The sequence below is a fragment of the Tinamus guttatus genome, unplaced genomic scaffold (genome assembly GCF_059628265.1).
Source record: "Tinamus guttatus ecotype Peru unplaced genomic scaffold, ASM5962826v1 Tinamus_guttatus_pri_ptg000038l, whole genome shotgun sequence".
In the NCBI taxonomy this organism is placed as follows: Eukaryota; Metazoa; Chordata; class Aves; order Tinamiformes; family Tinamidae; genus Tinamus; species Tinamus guttatus.
The window spans coordinates 3,079,563-3,104,866 of NW_028288572.1; the positions used below are offsets into that span (position 1 = coordinate 3,079,563).

At 36.7% G+C, this 25,304-nt stretch overlaps 1 protein-coding gene across 4 annotated transcripts in view; it reads right to left on the reverse strand.

The window, feature by feature from the left end:
• KHDRBS3 (KH RNA binding domain containing, signal transduction associated 3) overlaps positions 1-25,304 on the reverse strand; it is an 81,489-nt gene that overhangs the window by 25,501 nt on the left and 30,684 nt on the right. For 2 of the 4 annotated variants that reach the window (XR_015913947.1, XM_088535131.1), the window contains exons 3-7: positions 23,936-24,052; positions 21,084-21,230; positions 14,851-14,990; positions 6,181-6,291; positions 4,532-4,724 (exon numbers count right to left, since the gene is read on the reverse strand). Coding sequence is in view for 3 of the 4 variants with exons in the window: in XM_088535131.1 (XP_088391257.1) it covers positions 4,532-4,724; positions 6,181-6,291; positions 14,851-14,990; positions 21,084-21,230; positions 23,936-24,052 (708 nt within the window). In the remaining variant the exon portion in view is untranslated. The remainder of the gene's footprint in view (positions 1-4,531; positions 4,725-6,180; positions 6,292-14,850; positions 14,991-21,083; positions 21,231-23,935; positions 24,053-25,304) is intronic. The other 2 variants (XM_088535142.1, XM_088535150.1) reach the window with 2 other exon arrangements.

Genomic DNA, 25,304 nt, shown 5'->3' on the forward strand with positions numbered 1-25,304 from the left:
ATAACTGGAAATGTACATATTGTTCTTTTTCAAGTTACAATCTTAACATTAGAAAGGATTCCTGGGACTCATTGGTAGACCTTTCATCTTAATTTCTTATTACAAAAAGCAATCTCACACTGTAATTGAAATATAAACTGTTAGATATCATACACGCAGTCATTGCATTACGAAATTTTGCTAAGGTAACCCTTGTCTGAACACTACAACAAAACATCACTAAGGTGGCCAAACAAAACTAAAGCTCTGTCATCGTTTTTTCCCCCACACTAAGAGAGGGAAACTTGCTACTTTGCTGACCTTTATTTTTACTGTGGACATTCTCCACAGTGCCACAACAATGTGTTTCAAAACCAGGTTTAAACATCTATCCTTAACGCTATCTAAAACCTGAAGTTCAGCTTGGATAAATCCAAAAATGTTTAACATATTCACTTGACATGGAATCTATGTACACATATTCAAAACAAAAAAAATCAAATATGTACAGAATATTACCTTTATGAAATGAAAGTGTAAGATAAAAATCTAATCTTAGAATTAAACTTCAAAAACACTGCTGTAAATTAGAAAAAGGTTTGAAAGGTTTGAAGCTGTTGGAGGAGAGTAGCAAAAGGCAGAAAACCTCAGCAAGACAGTAATTTAGAATGAAATCTTAAGTTCTAATTTATGTTTGACTCGATACTGGTTAAGCAATAGGCACTATAGAGAAAAGTGAGATACCGATACTAAATTTTCTGCTTCTTGGAGGAAAACATTCTCTTAATTAAGAAAAAAAAAATCCTAGACTGTCTGCAAATGTCTCAATACATCAGGGGTAATGTGTTTTCCCTTATCCAGGTGTTATAAAAATAATTGTGGTCATGATGTGTGTGTTCTACGAAGCTTTCTCCTAACCTGAGCAGTTCAAGGACACAAGCAGAAGAAAAATCAGCAGATACAAATGAAAATCAGGAATTTTAAATACACAGCACAAGAATAAGTAATTCTAAAGGTGGCTGGTCATAGATGCCTGCTTTTTTCATATTATCTAAGCTGATCCTAAAGCTGTTAAAAAACAACATTCACAAAAAAAAAAAAAAATGCTAACTGTGGTTTAGTGACCTTAAAAAGGTTGCCATGGGACTAGCAGCAAAATGAGATCCACGCAGAATAGGTCCTGTGGCTAAAGGATGCACATAAGCAAGACTAGCAATAGACTGGGAAAACAAGACATGTTACTGAGCTAGAAAAAACATGCAGGTGTTGCTGCTACTCTAATATGCCGAGTCACTTTGGGAAGGAAGCCCGTATCATCTTGGAATTTGGATCAGTGTCACATATATATAGGAAAGCTGAGGGATTACAGTGGTAGTCCACCACTGTAGACCTTTCTGTAAAAGACAAGTTCTGAACAAGTGTCCTATAGCTTCCAAACACTGGATAGCAAAGAACATCGATTTCTGTTGATCCTGTGCCCAAGTCAAAAAGTTTCTAAAATCAACTGAACATGGTTTTTTACCCATTGCACAATTTTCCTTGGATAAGTCACTGTCCCCAAGCTTAACCCTTATAATTTTTCAGGATGCAGCAGGTATTTTTGAAGGAACAATCAGGATGTTGATCATATGTATTAAAGATCATTTCCTAAGCTCTAGAAAAACTGAGAGGAGATAGATTGGGATAGGGTAGATTATTTTTAAATATTAAGCATTCATTGGTCTGACATACTTGGAACTAAATAAGGCTATCTAAAAGGAGTAAGAAAAGGAGAAAAAGAAAGAAAAGGAGTAAGAAAGGAGTAAGAGAAAAATAAGTCTGTTCACATTGTTCTGACATCCTCATTTTCTATCATAAGGTCTAAGGACTATGCCACAGAAGAAAACAGAAAGAACTTAATGCACTGAAACACCTGCTGCAGATATTTACAGAATTACAGGAGCGAAAGATAGAAGGTTTCTATCCAAATTCAGTTGTGACCTCACTTGCTTCCTTCTGATACTGCACATATTTTATGGAGTACAGAGCAGAGCACTGTAAGCCTAAGGCAATGAAAAGCTGCATGAATCCTTCCTTGCAGAATTTCTAATCCTTGGTGGGAAAGTTCTAGCAGTTGCTCTGTAAACTTGCTGGATATGCCTGTCTGCAGCTCTGAAACCATATGCTATAAAATAATCATGATCCTCACAACCTCATTAAAGGTTTCATTCTATAGACATTTCTCAAATTGTGATACTACCCTCTTCAAATATTCAGATTTGGAAATTTGTGCTTAACACTTACATATTGCTAAACACCTATTAGGAAAGAACATACAAACATTATGGATGACTATTGCCACATGACCATAATTCATAAGATAAATGGTTAGGGCACTTTGATAATGTACAACCAGAAACCTGCGAGAAATAGGATGCCTTCTATTTAACATTGGGCAACCATGCAGTAGTGTTTCCTGTTCTAGCAAACTTTTATTGTAATAAAGCTCCGCTTCAGAGATTCAGAAAATAAGGTAATCTTAAAAACAGATCAACTGGCATTATTGTATCAATTAGTTTTAAATCTAACCCAGTTTAAATTATGGAATGCAGAATCATTTTCTAATAATTCTCTCTGAGGTTAAGATTATATGATTTAATCAGTTATGAACCATTACCATGCCATAAACCTGGCATAGTATAAACCTAAATTCCAGTACAGATTAGGGATTGACTTGCTGGAAAGCAGCTCTGTGGAGAGGGATTTGGGAGTCCTGGTTGACAACAGGTTACCCATGAGGCAGCAGTGCGCCCTCGTGGCCAAGAAGGCCAATGGGATCCTGGCCTGCATCAAGAAGAGCGTCTCCAGCAGGTTGAGGGAGGTGATCCTGCCCCTCTACTCAGCCCTAGTGAGGCCGCACCTGGAGTATCGTGTCCAGTTCTGGGCTCCACAGTACAAAAGGGACATGGAGCTTCTAGAGAGGGTCCAGCATAGGGCCACAAAGATCATTAAGGGACTGGAGCATCTATTGTATGAGGAAAGACTAAACGAGCTGGGCCTGTTTAGCCTGGAGAAGACAAGACAGAGAAGATCTGATCAACATGTATAAGTACCTGAGGGAAGAATGTGGGGAGGATGGGGCCAAACTCTTCTCGGTGGTGCCCAGTGACAGGACAAGGGGTAATGGGTACAAGCTGAAGCACAGGGAGTTCCACCTCCATATGAGGAAGAATGTTTCCTGTGAGGGTGACAGAGCCCTGGAACAGGCTGCCCAGAGGGTTGTGGAGTCTCCTTCTCTGGAGATCTTCAAAACCCACCTGGATGCCACCATGTGCCACGTGCTCTGGGTGTCCCTGCTGGAGCAGGGGGGTTGGACTAGATGGTCTCAAGAGTGGCCTTCCTCCCTCTTCTGTCATTCTATGAAACCTCTATATACCTGATATCTATAAAATGAATATAACCAGAAATCACTGAAACAAGTTTATTTTCTACCACATTGCCATTTATGTTGTAGGCCTTTAGAAGGCTTATGGAAGCCAAATGCTTTGAGACACAATAGCCACCTAATTCCAATGTCCACCTCACCAGTCAGTCCAATATCAGCAAGGGATATTTAGATATTTTTCAAGTTTGAATTCTCCTGAGATTGAAACCACGTCGGTTTCTTATGAACACATATATATGTACATGCACACACACTCCCCTGACTAATTCAGGCTTGTGACATTAGCCTTATTTCTCTATAAACCTATAAACATTATGTAGAAACTTGAGATTTCTAATCAAAAAGAAAGTGGTTGGTACTTTATTTAGGGTGAATATGAGCACAGGAAGAGAGGAGAGAGATTAGGAAAGGTTTCAAGAGAAAAGCAGAAGTCTGATTAACAAAAGGCATTTCCTTGAAAAGGAATTCCTCCTTTGCTGGGTCGAATAATGAATGCTAAGTCCTGAAAACAGCCTTGGTTGTAAAGTTTTAAGACTGAAACAAGAACATTGCATTCTAAGTTATTTTTCTTTAAGATTAAATCCATTTTTACGGATAGTTTTGATTTTGCAAGTTGTTTTTTTCACTCCACTGCCCTACAAGTTTTATGTTAAAAATCAAAATAGATATGCAAGGCTTATTGAGAGATAGCTATATGATTTTTAAAGCTTTAAGGATTACGTTCTGAAGCTTTGATTAAAAAAAGATTTTTAAATTGCTGAAGAGTTATTTGACCATAAATATGAGTCTAGAAAGAATATAATTTTCCCAGCTCTAATTAAGAACTGAGAGTTTACTTTTTTTGTAAAGCAAAATCTAACATTGTACACTAGGAGGTAGACAACTATTTTGCTTAGTGCACTGCAAATGTCTTTGTATGTTAGTGTATACAGGCTTTATTTTTATTAATACCAAATAGTTCAAGTGTGAAGAGATGGCAAGAGATAGCCATGTCCTCTGTAGGTTCAGGAGAAGACTTATATTAACACACTAAACAGACGCTACCAAAATCTAAAGCGATAGTTGGCATCATCCCTTCAACAATCAGCAGGTCTCGGCAGGTCAGTGGCTGAGCGGAGCTCCACTTACGTATTCGCCGTAGGTCTCCTGCGCGGGCGGCGGTGGCAGGGGCCGGTACCCCGCGGGGGGAGGGACTCCTCTTGTGCGGGTGGCCAGAAGCCCTCGGCTCCGACTGACGGCCCCTCTGCTGGGTGGCACCCCCCGCGGCGCCGGTGCCCCCCTGGGTACTCCTGCTGGCGGCGGCGGGACTCCCCCACGTCCCCTGCAAAGAAATCCATTAATTACACCCAGATATCACGCGCTGGATCTCCCCTTCAACAGATCCCTCCCCCACATCACAACATTCTGTTTCACTACAACGAGACGAAAACTCTGTGAAAGGGTCGGTTTACAGTTTGGCATTTGTCTGTACACTTTAACACAATTATATTGCGTTATGCAATAAATACTGAAAGATACAAATTAGGTGTATATGACTTTTAGCAGTGAAGTTATTAGCTTGAGCCATTGTTTTTGCTAATTGCATAGACAGAGACACCAAAGCCAATTTGCTGTGATAAGTCAGCTTCACTACAGCTTAATTTATAGTATGCAAAATCCCAATCAAAGATTATCAGGTTAATTTGAAGCTGTCAGGCTATATTGTACTCAAATTCTGCACAGAGAAATCAGCTGCATCTCCCTTCTGATCCCATGTAGGTTTCTGAATGCAATCCGAAGATCACTTTGCATGCAAGAGACCAAATGGGTCAGAACATATGTATATATTTTCTTATTCTGAAAAAGAGAGAAGACTTCCACTTGTGCAGCTGTATTGTTGCAAGAAATATTCAAAGATGTATAAAATGTACAGGGTGCTTATAGGATATCATCTGACATTCTATGTGCACTTAAGAAAATAACAGCACTATATAGGCTTATATATTTATGCAAGCATACATTCATTTTTAAGTCCTGAAAGAGTGATAAGGACTATGCTGCATTCTCTTACTTTGGATACTTCACATAAGATCTGAAACCTAAACTGTGGTAATTCTCAAAAAGATTATCAATTCAAAGGTGAAGTCCCTTTTTATACCTTTAACATCTACATTTGAGCTAGTCCCTTCACTGTCTCCATAATGTCCCAAGATGAGACCACAAGGCATAATCAAGTGTTAAATTCAGTTACTCCTCTTTTAAACAGGCTGTTTAAAATATGACTAATTCTCCTCTTATAATCAATATTGAAGGGAGAAATGATTTAAACTGAGTTTAAATGGCTGATGTGTGTACATATACACTTGTTCACATGAAACACCACCCTTAATGTCTACCCTAACACTACAGAATTTGGAACACTCCTGTTCTACCTGCTCTCATCCATCAATCCATTTTTCTACTTAATCTCAAGAGTAGTATAGTGAAAATATTTTGTCCTGATATCAGTACAAACTCCTGACTCAGCCAATGCTGTAAGGCCCAGACATGCTCTTGAGATTGTTTCAAGTAAATCATACCATATCTCATCAGTTAACTTAGAGAAACAAAATTATCATATCACAACTAATTTGTATTTGAAAACCTTCATCAGGGGATGAAAAAGATCAGAAATGCAAACCCTGACTATATAATCAGGATACGTCTAATTACTCCTAATAACTGATCAAAAACAGAGTCACAGAGCAGAATATTTTAAACAAGCCTAGACAGTAAGCGATTAAAACTGTGCTTATTACTTGGTTTTGGCTAATCTGTAGAATGCCTCCTCAGCACAGGGTACCAGCTGCTTATTTGACTTCATTGTAGTGGGGGCAGGGGTGAGCAGTGAGCTTCCCAGACACAGCCTGCTGAAGCAATATAAAGAAATAGCAAATGTGACATTTTCCAAGTCAAAGAAAGGGAAATGAACCTATTGGCAGAGACAACTGTCAATACCACAAGTTTAAAAAAAAAAAGAAAAAAAAAAGGCAGAAAAGAAAAGTCAGACTCAAGGTAGACTAAGAACCACTACATTTTCTTCACAGCATTCTTCACATTCTTCAGATAAGGGAAATAAGCAGGAAATGGGACATGCTGAATTATCATGGAAAAACATTTGAGGGAGGAAAAAAGCAAGAACAGTTTTTAGATCTAACATAGGCTTATTCTTGAAGAGCTATTACAATATGAGATCCACATGATGAAAAGAGGCTATTCTTGCCTTTTGATAAAAAGAGTAAATAGGGCTCAGGTGGTGACAGTGCAAAATCATATTTCTCCTTTATTAGAAGACTACTCGCATACCCTCCTTGGTAGTTCCTGTACCAAGGAGAAGTGTAGTTCTGGGTTACACCACTCAGTGGTTACTGCACCAGGCTGGAGACAACTAGAAAGGTGCAGATGTTGAAAACCTAGTAGCACAAGAGCTCAGTTACCACCACACAGACTGAGTTAACGTCAGGGTATGATGTTAAGACTGTAGATTATTATTTTAGTAAAAAAATTACCAGGGAAGTAAAGAAACAAAATCCTGACATGAATAAGGAACAAACTGACTCCATGCTGAAGAACTACTTGAATAGGAATCATTGAATAGACAGGTAAAACCAACAGATCAGTTACAATATTGCTTAACTGAAAAGAAAAGGGTGTTAAAGATTTATAAGGGACAGCTAAAACAATAGGTACATAAGCAACATGGGAAGACATTTGGAAAAAAAAAGGAAGTTAAATACACAACAATTGTCAAGGGATGACTCAAGACAGGGCAAAAAAAATCACTACAAATCAGAATACAGAAGAAAATCATCTTAACACAAAGGATCTCTAAACACAAATGATTTAAAAACTCTGATAAAGTAAAATTGAAATAGCCAGAAAAGCAAGTTAGAGATAGAGTTTGAAGAATAATTTGTAAAAATATGCAAACAAAAATATTAAAATATTTTTGTAAACAGTCTGGAGTCAGGAAGCCTGCTAGAGCCCAAGGCCAAATTACCCATGAAGCATATTTGAAGACAACATGTACATATACATTTACACTCACACATATATTAGAGATATATGTGTCTATATACATATGCATATAAGACATTTAGTTTTTTTTTTTTTGCTATATAATTATGACTGGACAAGATACTGGTGCTGGAGCCTTTCCTTATGGGCAATGCATTGGGTAGAGCATCCAACTAATCTATCTAGGCAGATTACTGAACAAGAGTAGACAGTAAAAGTAACTCTATAAATTACAGTGGAAGTGCCTAACTCTTCATTCCAGAACAGAATCCATCCTGAATGACAAGGAAAAGAAAACTGTAAACAAAATTTCAAGGAGTGACCAGAAGTACACATGGAAGTTAAAATAAAAACACATTCCTAACAGTATACAAAATGACAAGCTTTTGTCTATTACTACCAATAAAGTGTCTACAACTCCAAGATTGGCCCAGTGGTTAACACAGGGGAAAAATAATCCAATTTAAAATTTAGAAAACATAGGAACAGATCACAGAAAACACTGCACTGCTGCGTATGTTTATGGTACACCTGTGCTTTGAGAATTATTACAATTCTGTTTCCTCATTTGAAAAAGCATAAAAGAACTAGAAGACCATCAGAAATAATGTCAGAGAATCAACAGTATGGAATAGCTCATACATAAATGATAAAAAACGAAGGCTCTGCAGACTGAGACAGCTGAGGCTAATGCAACAGTTCTATAAACATGAATGGAAAAAAGTACATAAAAAATGATTCGTCAGTCTTGCCCAATATAAGATGCAGCTGATGTGAAATCAGAGAGCCTGCTCACTAAATGGGGTACTGGTTCTAGGCCTGAGCCACTACCACTGCTCTCACGAACAGCAACAAGTCCCCAAAGACATCTTGTACTTGTGTCCTAGAGCAACTAGGACAGAACTGAAAGCACCATGCCAGTTGATTCCCTCCATGCACACATCCTTTTCACCATCTTTTCTTGCTCATCCTTCCACTTACCTCAGTTTTGCTCTGTCCTGACTGCTCCTGCTACTCATTTACTAACTTCATAATTTATGCACTTCCCCTGGTCTTTTGTCTTCTACCCAAGGCTTCTTTAATACGCACCATATTAGAAAGCACTCACTGGGTATCTAATGATCTGTTTTCAGCTACATTCTCATGTTTCTTCCACACATTCTGTGTGCGGTCTACCATTGCTGATCCAGTCTCCTTTGTTGCAAAATTTTATTTTTCTGAGCTTTCCCTCCCACTAATAACCTGCTCTTCAGAGGGATCTATCACCTGCTTCAACTCTGCACAAAGACAGTAGAAACTTTCTTCTGTGCCCCTTTTCTACTATAATCATCTCATCCACAAATTCAAGCACCTTTGTGTATCTCAACACTTACAGGCATCCCTCTACACCCAAACTAAAAACAAAAAACGGCAACAAAAAACCCCACCTCTTTTCTATCAGCTTCATACTGATACCTTCCCATTGACTCAAATCCAACACAGCTTAGTCCCTCCAAGTCTTCCTTTACTTGCTTGTTTCCACGACAACATCATCCTGCAGGCCAGATTTCAGCTGTCATCACCAACTCTCCTGGTCTTCAAACACATCCTACATTCACACTATGCTTTTTATTTTAATATGAACAGTATTAAAAATATGGCCTTTCTTTCAGTTCGCACAAAACACTATTTGGCATGGAGAGCTTAGATGTCATCAAGAGTTTAAGACAAGGAAAGGATTCCCCACCACCACTCATCATCAGACATTCTTTCATATAAATCTAGGGTTTATAAAAGTAGATATTGGAATTTTCCGAAGTGCTAGCGATTAGATTATTTTCATGAAAATTGTTGTATTTGTACAAGTAACTATGAAACATTGCTATGACCCACAAATTAGGTTCAAAAATGCAATCTATGTTTTCACTACAAGCAGCACTGTCCCTGGAAACATTTTCTTTCAACTAAGAACACTGTTGCTACATCAATATTCATTTACGTAGTTTTTCAATCTGAAATTTCATTCTAATATATTGCCTTGTCTGTTAGCCCCCTCTTTAATCCTCCCACAAGCTCTTTGTTCCCAATTTCCAAAGGCCACAAAACACTATCCCCAAAGCTTACACATTGTCCATTGGCAAAATATTAATTCTCCATCAGACAGTGATGCCAACCTCTATCTGCTTATTTTCAAGTAAAAGGGCCTTTTTTGCCCTTTTGTGTTCCTTAACTACTGTGCTATCTCATCATCCTTCTGAACGTCCTCTTTGCCCCAAGGCACTTAGGTACATCATTACAACAGACTTGCAATACACAAGCTACTGTGTAGGCTCCAAGTACCTGCCTTCAGGCTTCCATATACTTTGACTGTTAGCACTTTGAAACATGATTTAGCAAGTAAAATGGTAAATGGTCCTTATCTGTGGTCCCTCGGGTGTGATACATAAAATGCACATACGCATGCATCTCCATCTACAAAGCATATCTATCTGTTAAGCATCACAGGAGGCACTGTTTTGTTTTTGCTACATTTATGAGAAAAAGACATCCAGAATTTTAGATCAATATGCTATATAGAACCTCACAGAATTTCTCTGGGTGAGATAAATCCTGTTCTTGAAGGACTTACTTGTTTATATTTCACTCGGACTGTAGCAGATAGTAATTAAACATGGATTCCTAGTTTTTCCCAGGTACTATTGCCACCACCTCCACCCATGTTTTAAAGACAAAATGATGGTATTACATAATTAGGACCACTCTCTGACCTAGTCTCAAAGAAACAATTTACTGTCCTAAAACAGATTAGAAACTTTCAACTGATTATTTATTTCATCATCAGTTTGGGTTCTATTTCTTAGCAACAATACCCCCCTTGATTTTTGCTACAGAGTGTAGCAGAGGAAAGTGTATGGGGGAAATATGTCATACAGCATCCCTTGAAGGTAATGTCAAGAAAACTATTTTTGTTAGAAAATGAAGCTTCTTTTAATGCTGTTTTATTTTTATACTTGTGATCTGGTGTGAGAAAGCGAGGGGAAAAGAAGCAGTAGAAGCTTCAAAGGACTTAATTTCTATAAAGCAATCTTCTTGATCTACCATAAATACTCTAAAAACAGGAGAACACACTTTTCACAAACAGTTAAAACATGTCCAGTGTGATTTTTAAAGACAGTAATTACAAGAAAAATTTTATTTCACAAATCCCTTAACAAGAACACCTTACTTCAGTACCATTAAGAAAAAAATTAAACAGTTTTATAACGCATCAATTCCTAGGCATTTGCATAAAGACTTTGACATGAGGAAAACATTCTGAAAATCTAATACCTCTCAGCAACATTGTACAATTTGTTAGTCTGGGAACACATTCCTGAACATTTTAAGTTCACAGATAAGAGGCTTTTTGATTGCCAATGATGCAGTATTTTACCAGCTTCCTTACAGAAGTACTTAAACACTTCTTTGGCATTAACTTGTAATTTTACCATACCTAATTTTTATTAGGCCATATATTATTTCTGCAATTTATCTGCCAAAAACTAAGTTATTGTCCACAATCATGTAGACACCATAGCTTCTCAGCTGATACTCCCTACCAGCTTGCCTGAACAACAATTCTACTTCCTTACCTGTCATCGATCACAACTTCTCTCTTCTGTTATGCATTCTTATTTCAAGTTTCTCCTTTCACTGCACAATTGAATGTGTTAGTAAAGTATTCTGAAAACACTTTTTTTTTTTAAAAAAGAGTATTCGCATAGCTAGTTCACCGCTTTAAGTTATGTGGAAGAACAATGCAAATAAATTTAATTCACACACTATTATGCTCTTTTCTCACTATGTCCCTCTAGAAGGGAAAGTACTTTAAAATAAATACTTCTCAAATTTAGGGCCAAAACCCTAGCACCTTGTTATTTAATCAGTGAGGAAGTATTTTGAATTAATTTTATCATTCATAATTCCTGTCTCTGCAGAGACTTAAACTGGGGAGTGAACTCAATCCATTTTTTTTGTTTTGTGTTGTTTTTAGTTAAGCACAACTGTTTGGGTCCAAATTATTTCACATTAATGAGCTAAACGAAGCTAAAAAACATGCTGAATGCCAACAGCAATTCTCAGCTATTAATGACACTCATTGCTCTCCCCCTCACCCCACTGATTTATCCATACCTTCAGTTTCATCACTGCCATCCCCCAATTCTGCTCTTCCAATGCATTTAAGATTAAATTCCATTTTTACTTAATCATAAATTCAGAACTGTAAGTTGTAGAGAGGAAATGCTATTTTTATAGCTGCAAAGTGTCCTCAGAGGCATATACTAACATGTGTAAACACATGCCTGTTTATGGACTCTAGTTAATCAGATGATTCTGTTCACATTTAAATTGTAGCTCTCATTTATACAGCACTGACTCTGGATGGGAATTCAGAAGCATTAAAAAAAACGTTCCAGAGGAGATGTGAGTAGCTAGAAAATGTAGCAGCCTCACAGTAAACAAAACGATATTCTAAGCTTGCTAGCCCAATAATTTAAAGACCATAATCCTTTATTTTATACATTTCTCTCAAGCGATTTAAGAACGAACCATTTTAGAGTTTAAATTAGAAGAGTCTTCAAGAAATGAAAAATGGACTTGCACCAGAGCAAACTTTTGTTCCTCCTCCTCCTACATAGGATAGACAGGTGATACCTAAAAAGGGTAGGTATTTGGCACAAATTCAGGTCATTCATAGCATTCCTACCTTGAAGGTCATCATTGACTGTATTGAACGGAATGAACAAAAAGAAATAGTGCAGAGGAAGGCAGGAAAACAGCTCTAAAGCCAAGATCAATGATAAGAGGAGAAAAGCTTCAAGATGACCCTTCTATTCAGTAATAAGTCATTAATTTCCAACTTCAATATAGAAATCTTACTTGTCAAAATCTTAGAAATCTTACTAGTCAAAAAACTATCTAGAAATAGCAGAAAAAATATTGTCAAATCACATTAGGAAACTACCATACACAGGAGAAACTGTGCATAAGCTAGAATTTCATATGCAAGTAGAAAAATGTCTTTCAGAAAGTAAAACTTTTATACAAAGCTAAACAAACAGCTAACCAATGTTGGAGAAACAAGATCTTAAAGGAAGGCACTTGAGTTATTTTGAGTCTCAACATGTCTGATAAGTAAAAAGGCATAAGTTAGTATTTATTAAATAGAACTATTCAGGAATAGCATGCTATATAAAGGCTTAAAAAATAGCAACTTTAACACAATAATGTATCACATTTTCAACAAGATGATCTGAGTGTGAAGACTGGTATCCTAAAAACATTTTACTGATTAAACACGTAGAATTGAGTTAAAGACCTTTTTATATTTCATTTTACAAGTCTTCTCAGACTTTTGAAGATACACAAAAGTATCATTTACAAACTACTTTGCTGCAAAATCTTGGGGGTCTCTGGGATGCCTGTTATTCAAACTGTTTTATTTAACAGAGTAAGGCACAGCCTTCCATCAATGGAAGCATTACTCAAGTCAACTGGTGCTAAAAAAAATAATCAGTATTACATAGTTTGAGATCTTTAACAAAATGGCTTTTGTATCTCAGCAGCTATAAGTATCACTCAAAAAGTATTTCAGCCGAAAAGATAACTTCATTTTCTTTAGACCATACATGAAAAGAGAGGACAAAACAATTTCCTTTTGTATTTACAGAATCATCTCAAATTCAAATGCTATTACCCAATTTACGCAGAAGATTCTTCGATAGTTGTATAGTAATAGGATGAACTACAAAAGACAGTGAGCCACAGAGCAGCATGGCTTTCATTAAAGGCTAGTTTAGATAAAAAGAATAAATACCCAAATCCACAGAAGATGAAAGAAAGTTTTAAAGCTATTAAGAACAAAGCCTATCTGCAAGCAAGTGACATTCACAGAAAACAGTTTATCACTATATTAAATATGAAAGAAAAAGAACTAAATCTTACTTTCTATTTTACTATATGGACTACCTTACTATATGGACTAATGGAAAATAAAATCCAAAATGGAAATGATGATCTCTTGAAGGAGTTGGATATTACATACGCAGAGACATATATCTGTAGATAATGCATCAAATTTACAATAACAATTCAGATACCTTTACCAAAGTAACTTGAGTAAATGCACACAGCTTCACAGCAGATCTTCATGGCAAAAAAAACTACGGATCAATACCAAAGGAACCATTTTCAGTGTGTCTCAGTGTGAACAGAAACTTTCTAGTGGAGGTGCAAATCCTTTTATATCAAAAATATGTACTATTACTCCTTCTTGGAATGTGACTGCCACCCAAACCATTGAAGTTACTAAAAAACGTGTCATTAGAGGAAAGCAAGACAGACGTCTACTGTAATTTGCCAGAACTGAGGGATGGTTCACTACAGTGCTAAAGAAAGTTAACCTCAGTATTTAATTAGCATCATTTTGAATAACATTAAAATTAAGAAAAGCAGCAGAACATAAGCAGTGCACAGTAAGTTACTTAGCTAATAATGGGAGAACAAAAATTTGTGTAATTAGAAGTCCCTATACTTTCATAGGAATTTTATAGAACCAACGCTAACAAACTCTCCAAATTAAGGCTCATTCCCCACTGTATTATTAACATAAATCAGGATACACATAAGGAGATCTTCCTAAACACTAAAGCCTCAGCAATTTTTCCTTAACACACTTAATCCGAATTAAATTACACCTCAGAATATTGTCTTGAACTGATTTTAAATGTTCAAACATAACTTGTATTAATGAGAATCATTGAAAAAGTATCAAAGGAAAATATATCCTATATCAGAAAAAACATCCTATATCAGAAGTACAGCAGAAGTCAACAGCAAATTTGTCTCTTCACAAAGTGCCTTTTTGCACGATAAAAGTGCAGTATCACTTAAGTGATCTTAAATCCAAATTCCACCTCCTGAACACTTCCATGCTGCTACATTTTCATCACGTTATGAAAACTCAGTCACAGTCAATATCCACAAACAATAAAAAATAGTGTATTCTATAAGTTAGAGAAAGCATTCTGCATTTCAGATGACACTCACTGCAGGAGACATTTGGTTTGTCAAAGTCAATCCTTCAATATTTAAACGCTCCTAATGCACAACTGCTTCAGCTAAGGAGTGGCAGAGGTTCCTACACAGCAGAGCTGAGCATCTATGACGAACAATATCTACATTAAGAAACAACACACAAGTTCCACAACCCACTATCGGCTCAGTTCGTAACACAAACTAATAGACTATCTTTAAAGAATCAAGATTATTTCTCTTACCTTCTGTTCTTTAGTGGTCCTTATTTGCTTTGCATATTTTACTTTATAGATTTTTGAAGGAAAGCCTAAAACACACACATTGAAATCAAAATGTCCTACAGTTTAGCTGCTTACCTGGACAAAGCAGGAACTGGCACTCCTCTTGCCCGAATAGATGGCTTTCCTCGAACAACTGGAACTTCTGCATTTTCTGAACCACCATTCAAATATGTTAATTCTTGAAGCTGTGCCTGTCTGATTTCATCATTGTAGTCCTAAAACAGAGGAGGAGTAGGGGGAAGAAAACTATTCAGCCACCACACTGGGCTAGTACCAGCAAACATCCCTTCTAAATGCAGGTCAACCTATCACTGGAAGTGTAGTAATAACTAGAACAATATTGTAAGTGCATCATTTGGACAAAAAACTCCAAAAGAATTGCATATCGGTTGCAATTTTTACTCAGGTCACATTTTTCATTTGCACTGCATATTACCTTCTAGATAGCTTTGAAAATTAAAATACAAACATTTAAATGCTGTAGATGACTTGGGGCAGAGGGAGGAGGGTAAAGGGGGGAGATGAAAGTTCCCACATTCTGAGACAACATCTGCTTTTTTGTTTGTTCTTGGCTAGAGAACAATAGTCCATTAAAACCAGTGAAAATCCCACTGATCGGTGTTGCAATGCAGTGCAGAAGAAATACACTGCTGAGAGCAATCCTCATGAGCATGGAATAATCAGGAGCTCACCCTTTTAAAAGGGAGATAGAAAGAGAAGAAGAAATTTTTGTTGACTACAAATGCACACTATTATCTAACAAGAAAGCGTTCCAAGATCTGCTTTCCTTCAATATGCAAAGGTGAACAAGCTGGAGACACATGATTTGTTATTCTGCACAGATCTTCTCTCAAGGTCTACAGAAATGAAAGCTGACGTTATTTACATGGAATAAACACAGTACTTCTCAAATACACAAGAGTCTTTTCAAGGACCTTGAGTCAACCTCAAAAGCTGGCGCATTAAACAGGAATAACACAAATATCACAATGAACTCTTTAGAACTGAATATATTTCCAATCATTTTCCCTGCTTAAAATAAGCCAAGGAATGCATTTTTAGCAGAGGAAACAACAACAAAAAAGTTGTTACAGCATGTACAGCATGTAAATGTACACATTAAGCACTTGAAAATGTCGACAGGCCTTCTAATAAGAGTGCAGAATTGACATAAATTGCTCTTATCTTCCACCATTTAAAAACTGTCCCACAAGAGCTCCCATTTTAAAGAATGTTAGTTCAAATCTTGCCAATTTTATAAACTATTTAAGAAACAATCTTTATCTCTTATTTCAAGTCTGATTTTGTATTTATTTATTAGATAACTACCAAAAGAACGTCAAGTAGTTTTGCACCAGACAGCTCACCCAAGCATTAACTCTGCATTACAAGATGAACACCAGTATGAAATCCGTGTTCCTCATTTATTCTTGAACTCTTCTGCTGCCCAGAGACTTGCATGAATAAAAATTTTATGCCATTCCTAAATACTGTTACTAGTGTTAAAAGCATGTGACGCTATAAAGACATTTGACTGATCCACTGACTTTTGAATAGGTTCTAAAAGCTAATTCCCAGCTTCCCATTTAAGATCATGCTTCATTTAGACAACAGCAGAAATCAAGAAGCAAAATTAGTCTTTTCACACTATGATGGTCTCAGTCTCTGACAGTTTTCCAAGGACAAAGAGGTTTGGAACATCAGATCAGACTGTTTCAACAAACTGAATATTTAAAGCTTTTCAGAAAGATATTCAATGGGGCTGGACCATTACACAACTAAACTACCACAGTCAAACTAGAAGCATCTGGACCAACTATCATACAGAAACTCCATTTTGTTTCCTGCTTCTGGACCTAACATTTGGAAACCCTGTATGGACACAGTTGGTTACAAATGCAAAATTTTACATAAACTACAGAATGAAGCATCTTAAAGTATAATGTTAGTGTATCATTAAGACTGGCCTGCAAACACAGAATACTTTGGTCACAAAGTTCTGACACAGCCTATGGCAGCACTGTCCCTCATAACTTTTCCACAACACATCCTCCTCAGAATTAAGCTCCCAAAAATTCCATTCATCAGCAGGTATACAGCATGCTAGCTTCATTTATTATTTTTTATTTTTTAAAACAAGATGCATTTGGATTGCCACTGTGCATACTGGATCCTCTTCCTTCCCAGTTTCACCTCTTTTTCTTGCAGGTCACCACTGCAGTACCTGGTGGCCTTACCCACAGCAAGGACTCTACAGTGCAGAGGCACAGAAAAGATAGATGGTCCTTATCACAAAGGCTAGAGGGAAGATATCAAGTGATAGGCCAGTACAGGGAAACAATAAAAGTAGGCATGATAAGTAGTGTTGTAGAATCCATTTCAGAGCATAATGGATTAACAATTAAAACTAACAGATGGTCAATTTATGACTATCCAGTGCTGGAAAACAGTGCATTTCAAGTCAAATTCAGTAGACTACCCAATCTTTCGTCTTCCCCTAGAGGCAAAGGCATGCAAACCTGGACTACACATCTCTAGACAATTTAGGAAGGGGAGACACTGACATTTCAGTTAAGCATCTCTGATGAACTGAAATGTGAACAAAATTACTGTTGCACTTTGTGAATGTGGCTCCATCCTGACTATTGAACACAGAGGATGTTTTCTTCTAGGGGAAGACTTTTACAAGGGATAGTTCCTTCCAACATATACTGCAGTAGCACTTAGCAAACAAGGCTCTCTGTCATCTATACCTGAGATCATATTTTGATTTTGATTGCCAAAACTGTAATATGCAGAACGGTGTAATGCATCTTTCTATCCTGACAGGTAAGCATACAACATTTACATGCATTTTTTCCCCAGAGAGACATTTCAGACATTAGATAGAAACTTTAGTTTCTCTGACCTTCCAAAAAGTATGCAATAGTTTCAGAAAAACAATCACCAGCCCTTCCAGACACCATTAGGAGCCATTTCATCACCGGATTTTACAGACACTGAATGTGCAGGCAGCAAGACAGAATACAAGAAAAATGTGAAAGTTTTGCTTGCATGATGCAAGTGTACCAGTATATATTTTTTCCTCAAATTTATTTGTATACATTTCTTTAGGACAAGAAAATTCAAATAATCAATAACCTAAAATAGAATAATAGTGTAGCTGTCAAAGCAACTACCACTACTTAAAAATCTTGATAAGAGTCTGGCAAAAGATTCCTCCCTTCCTAATTTAAAGGAATGGAAAATATAACCTAAGCCAGAAACAACAATTCTGCCTGGAAAAAAAAAAGGGGGTTCGAATCAGGTTAGCTTCATAAGCACTTTTGACCAGAATAAACTTCAGGGCATCTTTTTATGCCTTGGTTTCTGGCCAGAAGTATACCATTGTAGATACTCAAGACTGAACATAAGTGTAAAGTCGCTTGTTCATGGATCTGGAAGATGTGATCAGAGAAACTAAAGGTTATCCACTTACTTGAAGAATAATTTGTATTTTACATTCTAGCAAACCTAATTTCCAAGACTGGACAAAAAACACCCATTTCTACAATATTCATAAATTAAGTTCAACATTTAATGTTATTGGAAGGCATAGCTAGGTTATGCTATAAAGAAGTGCTAAGAACCTGATAGTAGATAGTAGTTGTCTTCTTGAAAGACAATTGATGGCTTGCCAAGAAAGCTCTACTACACTTTATAGATAACATTGTGTTTGCAACAGTTAACCCAATAGCAATTTTAGGAGAGGAAAAGCTGTTACAGCCTCCTGGAGTTTCACCCAGCAGGAGTCAGGAGGAAATAGGCTATTTAAAACCATTATGAGACTACCATTGAAGAGCCAAAGGGAAATTATGGCAGCACTGACTTGATCCCCTGTTTTAGAAGGGACCACACATCTTTATTGTGCTGAGCTAAGCTGATGTTGCAAGGATCAAAGAAATGAGTAGTAAAGCATAAAAACAGATGGACTTGTTCTTGCTAACTACTGTATTTAATTTATTTATTGGTTTAACAGCAATACACTAGTCACTACGTTTTAATAAAAGTTTTAAGTCTGATGAATTATGCCGAACGAAGAAAAATTAAGATCTTGAATGCAGAGGCGGAGGGATTCACATATCCTCTTTTCCAGGGCACAGAGAAAATATTTATAATTTCAAAGCACAAATATATTTTTCAGTAAGAGATTATGGAATTAAAGTCTTCACATTTAATCCTAGGATGCATAATGTAAATACAACAACCTTTCATGCCATGACAGTGTGGTATTCCTATAAGGATTTCGTTGGGTGTATGAAACAAGTTACAATTTCATCTCTTCAAAGAGAAAGCAGTTTAGAAACTCCAAAGTTATGATCCAGGGGTCACTTATTTGCATTGAACATAATGCTCAGGGCATTCCTTTGGACTTCAAGTATCTTAAGTGCATTCACATTAATATACTTTAGCTTGCATGACAATGTTCTAAATGAACACCAACGTATCTCCACTTACTGTGCTTTGGTTCAGACTGTGGAATAATGGTGGACCATACATAAACTAGTTCCCATTCGAAAAAAGCAAAAACAGAAGAAACTGTCTGCAGCTCATGACTAGCTCTAGTCACTCCAGGAATACCAGGTTCACATACATGGACCAAAGTAAAACCCTCAAAACACAGCAGCAGCAATGTCATGTCATCAGCACAAACTGTTTCACCCAAGAAACCTCAGTTCTAAGTGCCTGTATCCCCTGCTAACACAGTCATGTAAGCTTTCCAACCTGTCCTTAACAGTTATGTGTCAATAGCCTAGTAATTTGTGTCCTATTGTCATGCAGAAATACATATTTTAGTTATGTTTCCTTACCTAGATCTTCTGTGTTTCAAAGATCTGATACTAACCATCACTTGAACAATAAATAACAGCAGGAATAAGTAGTAAATTAGATTTCAATAATGAATACTGATCTTGAGCATGCTTCCTATATTTAGTCATCTGATAACCAAAACAGATGAATGTACACTGCAGAACTTAAGCAATCACTGATTTCACACCCAGCAATATTATTTCTAGTGTCTGAACCGTACTTAATAGCTTAGATTCTTGCAAATTAACACTACAAAGTAGTCACGGTTGCTCCTTACGAGAAACAAGTCTCCTATGGAAGACTTGGTATGAGGAATACAAACTAATTTGGAATACAAATACTGGATATACTTCCTCTTATGCATCCAAACATGAATTTCACATCCAAACTGTACAGTTACTCATACATTTGAAAGTACTATGAGAGCACAACCTGGTTCTAAATTACTGTAGTTAGAGAAACTGTTAACACATTTTCCATTTATTGACATTAAATTTTTCCAAAATCAAAACACTGGTCCAACCACTCGTCTTGTACATTGCATATCGATTACTTTTTTTTTCAGGAAAAAAGATTACTCCAGACTTGGAAAAACATTTATTTTGTTTATATATAATTTTAAACTACCCATGTACAATATCAGAGCTCCCTCTTATCTGGACAAGCATACTTGAAATACCTTCCAGTCTCATGAGTTACTACTGTCTACCCAGAAATCTACTTTTGACTACAAAAGCCTAAGCAGGGTAAAAGCACTGGCTCCAGAACTGCCAGTTCTGCTCAAGTATGCATCAGAACCAGGTAAGAATGACATACCTAAACTATCATCACTAGCTTTATGAAAGAAAAAGAGAGAATATGAGGTTGTCTCGATTCCCAGCACTGATTACTCCGAGGACTAAGTGGCAGAGCAATATTACCATTGCAAATGTACCTCCTCTTAGTAAGACAGAAAATGATACTGATGTTTTAATGTTTGTGGGTGAGGACGGAGAAAAACTTGTCTTTGATAAAGGTTATTTTCCCAAATTATTAGATCTTTTCAATCATTTACAAGCCTAAATACTTTCCATTTGACCAGTTTAGTAAGGATAAATTAGCTCTCTGAAAGTCACACTATGAGATGAGAGCACATGTGGACAGTCATGCATTGACCCAGTAATATGTAAAGATCAAGCAGCATGACCTGACCAGTATTTCAGAGTAATTTAGAGATAAAACTGAAATTCGGGTGTCAACTTTTAAGTTCAGTGCCCTTTCTACTAAGAAATATTGCACTACACAAACTAAAAGCATTTGTTTCCACACTGCATAAGGACTTGAATGAGCATCAAGGACAAACACATTCTGTGAATTGTTTATTATTCTGCAAATTTGTTACCATATTCAAAGGCTGATAAAGGAACACAGGAAAAAAATACTGTTATTCAATGAAGAAAGAAAAGAAAAATACTAACAGGGATGAGGAACTTCTTGATTTCTTCCAACGCATGTCCCATTCTGGCATATGCTTCTGCTGGTGGAGCAAAGACTTCAATTAAAACATGGAGGTCATCATTTAGGTGGAAGTATTTTGCCTCACCACTTTTTCTCAATTCTTCTTCCTAGGAGAAGGAAAAAGGTTTGTTTTGTTGTTACTGCTGCTTCTCTGCCCCCTCCCTCCCATTTTAAACATGGTATGTACAACCCAAGCATTCATTACAGTAGTTTTGGAGCCTTTATATACGCTATTTATACTTAGATGTCAACAGTTGAAAACTGTATCTTACTGCTACATTTCAAACCATGATCATGATATTAAGATATTAGAAGAGTACCAGTTTGCCATATTACATGCCTGGTAACACTCAAAGCAGGACATAAGACCAATCTCTGCTGACATACAGCAAGAGTACCACAAGGAAGTTCATGTTTTCTGAGTGCCCCTGTGCATATAACATGTAACAGAGGGAAACTGCAAAACAGAATGTCTTCAGAAGCAGATTTGACCTAATATTCCATCACACATCAAGCATTTAATCTGAGTTCATTTCACTCTCCTCTTATTGTACTAAGGTCCTAAGTTTCTCATTGACATTTTTACCCCACAACAACTACCTGATTCACAGAACAGTGTATGCTGCCTGCATATGAAAGTAACATTTTGTGGTATTTTAGGAAGAGGGTAGGGAAGACATTGCTAAATGCCTTTTTCAAAACTTGTTTTTTATTCTGCTTCATCCAACCCACTTCAAGACATCTGCAGAAACTATGCCTTCAATGTAGAGTTCAGTTCTCTGAAATTTGCGTTCACATGCAAATTCCTCACAAACCCAAGGGACAATGTGCTAGTTTCAAAGATATATAGCAAATGTCACCCCTATCATGTGTGTTATCTGAGTATTTTGTAAATATTTGGTATGTGATACAGAACTATCACATTATACTAATAAAGTATGTATTCACAATGAAAACATCACAAGAATAACAAGTACTTCAGCAATTTTTTGTGCAATGTATTGTCTATGTGCTACACTAGATAGCAGACCTAGGAAGTCATTTTAATGGTAGCATTGTATTAAAAGTCACTCTTTTCTGCTGTTTTTTATGCTCTTTGCTATTTAGCAAGCATCAGGTAAGTACATTTATTTAAAAATTTGTTTTGATGAAAATTGAAATTTCCTCATTATAGTTATGGGTTAGAGTTAGTGACAAGAAGGTTTTTCTCACAGCTAACATTCTTGTCAGAGTATTTAAAAAAAGATTGTTCTGCTTTGCTTTAACTATCTGATTAGCTCTTAAAAGTACTTGGAGCAAGAAAATTAACAGGCCAGGGTCAATAGACTTAAGACTTTGTCAACACAACCATTATCTTGTCAATAAAAATTAGAAAGATCTTAGGAAATAAACTCCAGTATTATGATTACTGCTATTAAATATGTATATTTTGAAATAGCAAGCATTTCTCACTTAAACGGTTACTTCAAGCACTTATTCAGGCTCTAAGAACCATCAACTAGCCCTGCAAGCACTTATGCTTTCTTCAGTTGAGCTCCTTACATATTTACTATATGCATGCGATCAAGCATTATCCCTCCCTCTTTTTTTTTAAGGCAAGGATAACTAAGCAGCTAGATGTGCCGGAAATTCAAAAAAAGTAAAATGGTCTTTCTTGGGCTTTCTACACAACTGTTCCCCTCGGGCATAGGAGAATCTCCTTCAGTATCAAACTACTTGCACACACTGTAAAGCACCATTAACTGTCTCCAGTTGTTAACTTTAGCTCAACACTGTTGCTCTAACTAGCTGTCACAGTTAAATTTTCAGCTTAACGTGGGGAAGTTTGATAGCTCTAAACTGTACAACCCTCTACTCCAATAGCTTAAACAAATGAAAATTTCAGGCAGCTAATTTGTTTCAGAAAGTTGGGGCATCCAAAAGAACTAGAACAAATTGCAACAGCAGGAAGAAAATGAGAAAAACAAACATAAAAACAAATTCAGCTGGCATCAGCTAGTTTTTGAACAAGCCTCACTCAAGAAACAGAAGCCATTAATTATTCAAGAGTGAAAAAAAAGATAGAGATACAATAAACTTGCACTGCAAACACAGCAAGGAATAGAAAAGTCAATTCATGCGTAGTTGTTGGTGCAAGTTTTTCAATAAGCAATTTTAACAAAACATACATGATGATTTAAATTAAAGCTGTTCAAAAACTATTTCCATAGGTAAAGTTTATCTTTCTTGCCTTGCTTTTTGGCATCATTTAAGTAACTTGTTTTGCATTCACTAACATAGCTTGGCAATACAGTGGGTAGCTCTTAGCAGCACCATACAAATGGGAGCTGGATGGTCAGTAAATAAAACATATTTCCTCTCAGCTGCAACAAAAGCAAGTATCTTTGAGACAGAAGCAGCCCCACTTGCAGCTGCTTTAAAGTTTGTCAAAAGGACAAAATTGAACTAAGGATGGCAAGACCACAGCCTTTCATGTTTTTAAAGAAAATCTGGACTTTCAGCCTCAGCTCCTAATACTGAGATGGAAATCCCTTTCCATCTCTTAATACATGATTTAAACTACAGCATGGAGTGTCAAGACCACTCCGCTTTCTGGGGGCCCTCAGGACAGTTTATTATAGACTCAAAATATTCATATTGAAGGCAGACTCCATGAAGAAAACAATTCCACAGGACCCAACCATTATTAGGAAATCCAGTACTTGAATATTTGCATCCATCTTTCTGACAGAGTTTGTTCTCCTCCCTAGAGTTAAAGGGGAAGTCAAGAAAAGCAGATTTCACTCTTCACTAACAGTGTTAGGTTTTTTACCTTTGTCTTGTCCCTCATAGAACCTTTTCCCAAAATAGACATTTTGGTCAGCGTTTCTTCCTGTAAGCGCTTTAGAGAATTGCCACGTGGACCCAAAAGTTTTCCCACAAAGTTGAACTGTAAGGAAAAAAGACACATTAGCTCATTTTTGATTAAAAGCCCAACATAAAGTCAGCAAAGGGCAAATATTTTGCTGAGCAACTTATTGGAGTAGGTGCAGTGCGATCAGACCATAAATTTCATAGCCATTAAACACAGACAAGTAGGACAGATATCACTTTAGTGGCTCTTCCAGATACCAGCAGAAACCTAAAATATCTAGCCCAAAGAATTATCAATCAGCATAAGAGGAACTCACATTCATCGCATTCAAAATTGAGAACAGAGATATCTGAACTACAATTTAGCTTTTTCAATAGCTGTTAGAAGTAAATAAGCATAAGAACAAAACTGGCTTTTAAGATGAAAAACAAGCAAGGAGTTGCTTCAGGAGTTGCTCAGGATTTATGAAATATAGTAACCCATGTAATGTACCCTATGGCATCCCAGAAACAGAAAAGGAACATAATTCTACTTGGGACTGGATTTAACGCTTAAGTTTTGTCACATGCCACCCAACCCCTATTATTCTTCAAGCTTATCAATATCAGTTGGAGTTCATAATCTTAATATTCCTCTCCTTAAACTACACTATTGGTAGCCTGCCCCAAAAAGGAAAGAGGCATAGGACTTAAAGAAAACACAATCATTCCTATTCACAGAAAAATACTGAAGCAGAGGCTGCTTGTGAATGCCTGAGGCTTTCAGCTCAGAAGTTGCTTTAGATGATGAGGAGGCTAAAGCAGACAGAAATCCAAGAATTCCATAGGAAAGGGGGGAAAAAGAGTCTGCCTACTGCTACTTGCAGGGACACAAATTTGGGCTTAGAGGAGCCAGGAGGCATGAATGTCCCCATCAGAGCTGCTCCATAAGGCATATATTCCCAGTCACAGCCCTTTGGAGCATCTGTGTAGTCCTCTGCTTCTGTACATCAGAGATGAATCTAGTTCTGGAAGGTTTATGATATTTGAAGGATAGTTACAGAAGAGAGATTTTCTTAAAGGATACATCACACATCCACTTCATTTTTCCTAAATACTAATAAAAGTAAACCACTGAAAATCGTACAGAATGTTGTAATATAGGATTACTTATTAATAAAATGCTATTCAAAATACTTACCAAATAAAGCTTTATAAAACCAGCAGCTATTCAGACTGTTATAACAAAGATCAACCATGCCAACAAAAAGTCCTAGACATAAAATATCTTTGCTGTACACAATTATATTTAAAGTACTTGTTTTTGTGACCTCAAGCTTATGAAATTG